Raw genomic sequence first — 8,964 nt, forward strand, 5'->3', positions numbered from 1 at the left:
AATGTGTAATTTACCATGTTAATACATGTATTACTAATACACACATAACTTATTCAACCTTCTATTCCGCATAAATTATACATAGATTCTCTCATAAGTTATACAAGTATTAATTATGTAAGATTACAAAAATTGCAATCAAACACCATATACGAATAATACATGAATAACTTTTATACAACATTTGAAATCTGTCAACCAAACGTTGTATAAAATTAATACATGAATAACTTTTATCCTGTTTGCAAACCAAACATGGTATTAAATTAATACATGAATAACCAAGTTATCCATGAATTAGCTTTGGCCTTATTCAGCTACCAAATGACCCCTAAGAAAATGTGTGACGGTTGCAAAATGTATTAAAAATGTATTGTGCGTGTCTTATAAATGTATTATGTGTTACCTAAATTATCTTGTTGGTATCACTAAGAAAGGAGCGAAGAGTGCAATATATATTATAAATGTATTATTCATGAATAAAATATGTATTATATGTGTCCTATAAATTATTTTGATTTGTATCACTAAAAACATAAGTGATGTTTGCAATATATGTTATAAAAATGTATTGTAAGGTAACACTAAGAAGAGAGTGAAGTTTGCAAAATGTATTGTTCTTGAATAAAACTGATATTATATTTGTCTTATAAAATTATTTTGATTTGTATCACTAAGAAAATGAATAACGGTTGCAATATGTATTAAAAATATATTGGACATGTCTTATAAATGTATTATTAGTGTGTTACCTAAATTATTCTTGTTGGTATCACTATGAAAGGAGTGAAATGTTTAATATGTATTATAAATATATTATTCATGAATAACTCTTCACACCTGGCCACCCCGGTTCCTTTCTGCTTTTTTTCTTGCTACAGGATTAGCCTGTTTGGCGTGGTTTGTTACCTAAAAACACCATCCTTTCTTATTGGCGTTAGGGAAAAGTCAAATTTTTGTTTTAATCCCTGGAGAATTTCACGCTCGAGACCAGATATGAATTCCATTTAGGCGGGTCAGGACTTGGCTTGACTCTGTGTTCTACTGGGTCGGAGGCGAGAACATGCATTTTATGTGACTTATAAAATATTTTGATTTGTATCACTAAGTAAAAGAGGGATATTTGCAATATGTATTATAAATGTGTAACCTAAATTGGTTAGGTTGATATCACTAAAAAGGGAGTGAAGTTTGCAATATGTATTATAAATGTATTATTCATGATTTTAATACAATTATGAAACATATCTAATACAACTTTAATACAATCGGGGTATAGTTTTGTAAACATCATCTTTTTCGAGCTTCCATCTAATATTTTTCATAAAATCAATTCTAAACTTAATCGAAATCTTCTTAAAATTGAGATATAAACTCCAAACGATTTTTTTCATTATTTGTAGGAACAACCTATCCAAACTAATCACAAATTCGTTAAGCTCAAATAATGAATTCAAAGTTTGAAGTTTTATAATGACCATCAAAGGTGAACTCTTGTTGCTGTAATTTTAGAGATTTGAAATTCCTGCTTGAGCACATGATTTTGTACAAATTTTAATTATTTTTTTTTGTTCTTCTTCTTATCGTGTTTTGGATGAAAATCGTGAAATATGGGCAAAAATTGATTTGAGAATAGTTCTTTAAATGGAAATTTCAAAGAAGAAAGAAGAATAAAAAGAAGATGAGGAAAAGAAAAAAAATCATGAGTTTGAAAGAAAATGATAGAGAAAGAGGGAAAGAAGCGACATAGAAATAGATATGGACCTTTTTGAAATCATTATACAATTTTTAATTCCAAAAAATTGCTATATTAAGTTGGAAAATACTTTTAAAATTAAAATAAAATAAAATTTAGTGTCATAAATGATAAATATTTTTCTTGATATAGCATATTTATGTGATTTACCCATATATTTTTGTCCAAAAGATGGATTGGACACGCTTCTTAGTTGCGTGACTGGTGGACATGCTCATACTTTTTAGTTTTTACGAAAAAGGGTCAAAAATACCCCTGTACTATTCGAAAAGGTTTAAAAATATCCATCATCCACCTATTAGGCTAAAAATACTCCTCAGCCAACCTTTTTGGTCCACTATTACTCCTTAAACTAACAGTATTTTTTAATTATTATTATTATAATTAATTATTATATGACATCTTTTTATTGGATAAAGTTAAATTCTAACCCACCAAACTTTCTCCTGCCCCACCCGATCCATATTGACATCCCTTGACCCATATCCTAAAAAATCCATCAAGAATAAAAAGGATTGAATCATCTCTTTTTCCCCTAAACCTAATATCTTATTTTTCTTCTTTCCCTTTTCTTATTAAGCATTTCTAGGTCAATTTCACCTAAAATTAAAAAGATTGAATCATCTCTTCTCCCTAAATCTAATATCCTATTTTTCTTCTTCCTCTTTTCTTATGAAGCGATTTCAAGATCAAATTTCACCCACAATAACTATTACTTTGTCTTTAGTATTCTTTTTCGTTATTAGAGTTTTTGTCACTTATATTACCATCAAGTTTCTGTATTTATAATATTGATGTGTATAAACTTTTAAACACACTGCGCCATTATTTTAAAACATTGATGTGTATAAGTTAAAAGTAAGAGAAATACTATCAAAATTTGAAGTTTGGGAACTGTAAAGAAATTTTGTGCATCTGGAAAGAAAACTTTTTGAATTTTACAAATTGGTATTTTACATGGGAATTTATTGCTAGTTGTAATCATTTTGCATTTTTAGTTGGCAAACATGTGAATGTTTCAACTTCAATAGACGATTGAATCTTTTAACTTCAATAAAATGTTGCATCGAAAATCTGATTATTTTGGGTGAAATTGATCTTGAAATCGCTTAATACGAAAAGGGGAAGAAGAAAAATAGGATATTAGGTTTTGGGAGAGAAGAGATGATTCAATTTTTTTCAAGTATAACTTACCTAAATCCCACAGTATAAGACCCTAAATTACATTCTATCCCTGCTCTTTCCTATTTTACAAAAATCTCTTAAAAATCAGACATCCGGATACATAAGTTTCCTCCGAATATATTATGTATGATACATTATAAACTTGTTTGTTGCGCTTAATATGGAATATTAATGTAAAATTCATTTTCTTTCCCACAAATCACGCATAACTGATTTTCTTTCCCACAAATCAGGCAGAACTAATTTTCTTTTCCCACAAATTACGCAGACGGATTGATATCATTCCATTCCAATCTGTAATAGCTTCACAAAATTCAAGAATCAATTTTTTTGTAATTATATATGGATCTTTTAATTGCGTTTGGGTCAAGGGATGTCAATATTGGTCGGATGGGGTAGGAGAAAGTTTGGTGGGTTGGAATTTAACTTTATCCAATAGATTGACGCCACGAAAGAATTAATAATAATAATAATTTAAAAAATATAAGGTTGTTAGTTTAAAGGGTAATAGTGGACCAAAAAGGTTGACTGAGGGATATTTTTACCCCGATAGGTGGATGAGTGGTATTTTTAAACTTTTTCCAATATTAAGGGGTAGTTTTGGTCATTTTCCGTAGCTTTTACTACACCCTCCCTCACATTTTGTTTGTTCATACCAACTCGACACTCTTCTTAGTAAAATATTTATTATTATTTTGTCATATTAAATTAACTTTATTAATTATGCATTGAAAATCTAAATTTAACTACTAGTATTTACATTGTTATTTTATTATACAGATAGCATTACAAATATATAATAAATTTATTTTACTTTACTAAAACGAATAAGTGAAAACAAATATTTTTAATACAAATAACAGGTAAAATGGAGGGTATTTTTCTTTACCACTTCAAACTGAAGAGTTAAGATACATATCTACGAATAGTTAATACGTTGGTTTATTCAAATGTTTGTAAGGTCAGAATCAAGAAAATAAGCTTTTTGTTAGGACCAAATCAAGGTAACATTAATATGTTGACAATAAGCTTCCATTTACACTTATGTCTGCCCAATCAGAATAACACACACTTTTGGCCATCAATAAGGGCCAGACAATCTACTACAATGGTAAAGGCTTCATTTCAACTGGATAAGATCTACTAACAACCATAATTTGACGCAACCACCTTCTTGACAGCACATGAAAATGAAAAAATAAAAATGTCCTTTTGCTTGCATAATAAATGGAACTAAATAGATATAGTAGGTTGCCTTTCACAGTCCTGATGGGCTAATTTGCCACATTCCATATCTTCTTATCTTCCTTTGCAAACAAATGATTTTACCAACAAATAAAACTCAAAAGGAAAAATTAGTAATAACACGAAGGAATATCACTTCACAAATATTGCAAAGGGCTAAAAGGTTCAGGCAGCGACTCAAATCCGTTACCAAATATGGTTTCTTGGTCCGACTTGTCGTCGATACTGTGCAACCAATTCGTGTTTTTCAAATCCTCTTTCAGCAGAAGCACATCGTAACGAGAACTCTCATAAATATCAATATCTGTCAATTTTGCTGAATGCTGAGACTTGGCCTCTTCACTCCCATTCTCAGATGATCTGTTAAGGTAATTACCATTTTCTGGAAGATTACCATTGTAGTGGTAAGATGCATTCTCATTGAAAGAGGATGCGCCAGTCGAACCATGAGAAGGCTGGCCTTTCCCATTTGTGGATCGAATACTGTGAGGGAAGAGGGTTGAACCAGAACTTGGACGAACACCATTAATGCCATTTCTAATATCCTGCAGCAGCAACAGACACACTGTTAAGTACGTAATAACTTTCTGGCCCTTTGGTAGTTCAAGGAAGCCCATACAGCATCAAATAGAACACAAAATCAAGTGCTTAATTTTCTAAATCACTTCACCAACAACCATAAGCAGACCACAAATAACTGAACCAGATCGGTAGTTAAAAGTTGCTTCACAGCTTTAGTATGTTGAAACCATACTAATGTGATAATAATAAAAGAATGTGTTCAAAGTAAAATCTAAACGACCAATACTTACCATATGCCTGATTGCCACGTCAAGGGATTTCTTAGAAATTGTCCTTCCAAGTCCCATGTTATCAGCAGCAGTCTTTACAGGCTTCCTTGTAGACAACTCTGAGACATGTGAAGCCCTGCGGGAATCAGATATATCACTTAGCTGCCCACTGCCAAGCACTCGTCCTCTACCAGAGGGTTCTGTTAGTCTTCCCCTGCTAACAATGGGGGATGACTGTCTTCGAGGATTTGCAACACTTGGGGCTTCTGCATTTCCCTTGGTAGTGACAGAAGGATTTGGCCTGGACCTGCCAGCAGACAGAGGTCTATCTGGCAGAGTTGTGCGTAGGTTTGGTGGTGTTTCAAGTGAAAAATCTGGGGGAACTATTGGCTGCGATGGTCGCCGAACTTGGGGACTAGGGGAGCTTGGACGAGAAAGAGAAGCTGCAGTTCGTCCATTGGTGACAGGGCGCCCTGCTGGAGTTGAAGATCTAGATGCTGGAGATAATGAAGGTGTTATAGTCCGACGAGTAGGTGTTGAAGGCCTTGAAGTAGGCCTTGAAGGGGTACTCAAGTTTCCCGATATTTGGGGCCGGGATGTTGGAGTAGAAGGTCTAGAGCTCTGGGTTGGCCTAGAAGTACTTGGGGCTTGGCGGGCTTTAGAAGGAGTTGAAGGTCTGGACACTGTTGCACGGGAGGTCGGCGTGGAAGGCCTGGCTGAAGAAGATGAACGGCTGGTTGGTGTAGATGGTCTAATATAGGAGGAGACCGATGCAGAGCTTGTGTTTAGAATAGAGCCTGATTTATTTGAGTAAGTACAATACTGAGAGCTAGATATGGAAGGTCGAGTAACTGAATTACTCCGAGTTGGTCTTGCAGGAGTATTGCTCTCTGATTGAGACACTGAAAGCTGAAAACAAATATTTTATCAGCACAACAACATTGCAAGGTTTTGGTGAGGATTGCAACCTTGTGAGAGATATTTTAGATAGCCATCTAACTAAACCCATTGAAAAAAATAACTGTCTAACCCAATAAGTAAGACACAAGTACAAGAACACAATTCAAAAGAAGATATTAAGCAATGATAACCTAAACTAATGATGATTGTGAATTATTACAAAAAGAAAATGATTGGGATAGACAACAGGATTGGAAATTCTCATGGAGAAGCAAGTCTAAAGAGCATTGAACAATACATACGAATTTGAACAGTTTCAAAGACATGATTAATACAGAAACATAGAGACGCACCCTTGAAGCCTTAGTAGTGGAAGCAGATCTTCCCAATGAGCTGCCTCTTGGACCCACTGAAGCAGGTTTTGATTCACTTCCATCTGATGTAGGAACAAGAGGTGTTCCTGGAGGAGTGAGGAGCCTATAGAAATAAAAAGACACCGACTTTGGGTGAGGAAAAAATAATGGCCTTCTGTTCCTCATTCATTCAAAATCAGAAAGAGAAACTACTGAAGGGAAGAGCAAACTTTAAAAAGGGGTAGGCAAATTTGACCGTGGTGGTTAAATGAAACAACTGGCCTTAATTGATACATCAGATATACACTACTACAGTTCTCAGTCACTGCTGGGTAACAAAGGTATATTTCGACTGATATACCCAGTGTCTTAGTCAATATTTGAGCACCTGAATTATGATCTAGTCATAAACTAAAGGAACTAATCTTCTTTAGACAGAAGGGAACAACACAGCAGAACAGATCAAAGGTAGTCTTTGTTTTTGTAATCAGTACGAGTTCAACACAAAAAACAGTTCATACTGTAATTGTAGTAGTTTCCCACGTTATTTGATTTAAGTTGAAACATATATATACGGGTAATGAAGAGGCTAGATCTGATATTCAAAAGTTGCAGATAAAGAAAGAAATAAGGATTTACCAATCATAATCATGTTTCTCTCCTTCCGTAGATGCCAACAGATCCTCTAATCCACTCTTTAATTGCTTCACTGATCCAATTGAAAGCCTTCCCAGCTTAACCGTAACTGCAGGCATAGAGCAATCGAAACACCTTGAAAATACGTAAATGAAAAAGGCAAAGTACTGAGAAGAATTAGAGCTTAATATGCCAAAGTCAAACGTAGCATATTCCAGACTAATTATTTCGAGTAGAATTTGTCGAACTAATTGATCCTAAAAGAAAACAGCTAGGTATAAAGAGATTGCAGACAGAGGAAGATGACTCATACAGAGAATTCACATACGAGATCTCAACTAATTGGGATTGAGAAGTAATTATGTGTATATGTATATTATAATTGTGCGCCGAACAATAAGATAAGGCATACTGCAATTATCGTAGCAGAAAATGAAGAACAAAATTTGAAGGTAGATATAAACAGAAGAAAATGTCAAAGTAATGTCCATCATAGAATAAAAATAAACTGGTACCATCAGTCTCGTCGGAGGAGGCAACAGAAACACTCCGGCGACTTTTGGAGAAGAGATCCAAATTATCGTCGGGCTCCCTAGAAGCTCCATTAAGACTAAGTCCTCGCCGGTGCTGCGAAGAGATAGGGAAATTCTTCCCGGTGATCAAAGAATCTCTGAAGCTCCGATTCATTTTCTCTTTATTCACTACTAAAACATTAATATCTCCTCAAATTAAATATGGAAGCATTACAGGTGTGGAAAGAATATGGACGTGTAATGCAAAGCTTAGAAATACGAAGCTTCCTTCCTGTAGAAGAAGTAAAACTGCCGGAGAATTTGACCGGCGGTAGAGCAGATCTGTCCGGAGTTAACAGTGAGAAAGGGAGAGAGAGAAAAAAGTTGCAGATTGGGAGAATAGAAGAAGGAGAGAAAGCATGTTAGGAATAGTAAAAAACTGACAGACAGGTAAGAGAGGGTCGGTGTGTTCCCTCTCCTTTCTCTCCCCTTCCCCTTGCTCTCCACCTTTTATTCCTTTTTAAAAAAAAAATTTAAACTTGCTATTAACAAATAAAAAATATTCCCAACTTCTTGTAACCAAAATAACGAGTTTCCAGTACCATCTCAATTCATATTTTTTACACCATCATTTTGGTATTACTGTATTTGGAGTACATATGTGGCGTGTATAGTGTAAAAGATTTTAATGCATATATTTAGCCACCCTTCAAATATATATTTTTATCATATTTGTGGAATGTATTTTTTTTTTTTTTGTAAATAATAATTTTTAGAAATTATACAATAAATTATATTTTTAACTTATCAAATTAAACATAACGTGAAAAATAATTTCAGTATAATTAATGTACGTAAACTCATGTCAAAATTACTAATGCACTTTCTTTGTCACCATTCTTGTACACCTTATCAAACGGCTCCTTAGTTACATATACAATCTATTATTATTATTATTATTATTATTATTATTATTATTATTATTATTATTATTATTATTATTATTATTATTATTATTATTATTATTATTATTATTATTATTATTATTATTATTATTATTATTATTATTATTATTATTATTATTATTATTATTATTATTATTATTATTATTATTATTATTATTATTATTATTATTATTATTATTATTATTATTATTATTATTATTATTATTATTATTATTATTATTATTATTATTATTATTATTATTATTATTATTATTATTATTATTATTATTATTATTATTATTATTATTATTATTATTATTATTATTATTATTATTATTATTATTATTATTATTATTATTATTATTATTATTATTATTATTATTATTATTATTATTATTATTATTATTATTATTATTATTATTATTATTATTATTATTATTATTATTATTATTATTATTATTATTATTATTATTATTATTATTATTATTATTATTATTATTATTATTATTATTATTATTATTATTATTATTATTATTATTATTATTATTATTATTATTATTATTATTATTATTATTATTATTATTATTATTATTATTATTATATATTCCAAAGCATACAGTAGGTCATTTTATTTGTCTTATT

The 8,964-nt window shown here is 31.5% G+C and overlaps 1 protein-coding gene across 1 annotated transcript; it reads right to left on the bottom strand.

The window, feature by feature from the left end:
- Nucleotides 1–3,957: 3,957 nt before the first annotated feature.
- On the bottom strand, nt 3,958–7,894 carry LOC102589680 (cell wall protein RBR3). The gene is made up of 5 exons (XM_006353773.2): nt 7,382–7,894; nt 6,870–6,975; nt 6,231–6,354; nt 4,999–5,886; nt 3,958–4,731 (listed from the first exon to the last, which is right to left on the bottom strand). Exons 1-5 carry the CDS (start codon nt 7,551–7,553, stop codon nt 4,324–4,326), a joined length of 1,698 nt encoding a protein of 565 aa, XP_006353835.1. The 5' UTR covers nt 7,554–7,894; the 3' UTR covers nt 3,958–4,323.
- Between the last annotated feature and the right edge of the window lie 1,070 nt (nt 7,895–8,964).

The sequence above is a fragment of the Solanum tuberosum genome, unplaced genomic scaffold (genome assembly GCF_000226075.1).
Source record: "Solanum tuberosum cultivar DM 1-3 516 R44 unplaced genomic scaffold, SolTub_3.0 scf00163, whole genome shotgun sequence".
Taxonomy (NCBI): domain Eukaryota; kingdom Viridiplantae; phylum Streptophyta; class Magnoliopsida; order Solanales; family Solanaceae; genus Solanum; species Solanum tuberosum.

What these genes read in the sequence shown, in the direction of transcription:
- LOC102589680 (XM_006353773.2), bottom strand. Translation starts at nt 7,553, where the DNA reads ATGAATCGGAGCTTCAGAGATTCTTTGATCACCGGGAAGAATTTCCCT. An exon ending in GAGAAACATGATTATGATTG is followed by an intron (nt 6,355 to 6,869) that starts GTAAATCCTTAT and finishes TTATTTCTATAG; the next exon opens with GCTCCTCACTCCTCCAGGAA. An exon ending in ACGTGGCAATCAGGCATATG is followed by an intron (nt 4,732 to 4,998) that starts GTAAGTATTGGT and finishes TTGCTGCTGCAG; the next exon opens with GATATTAGAAATGGCATTAA.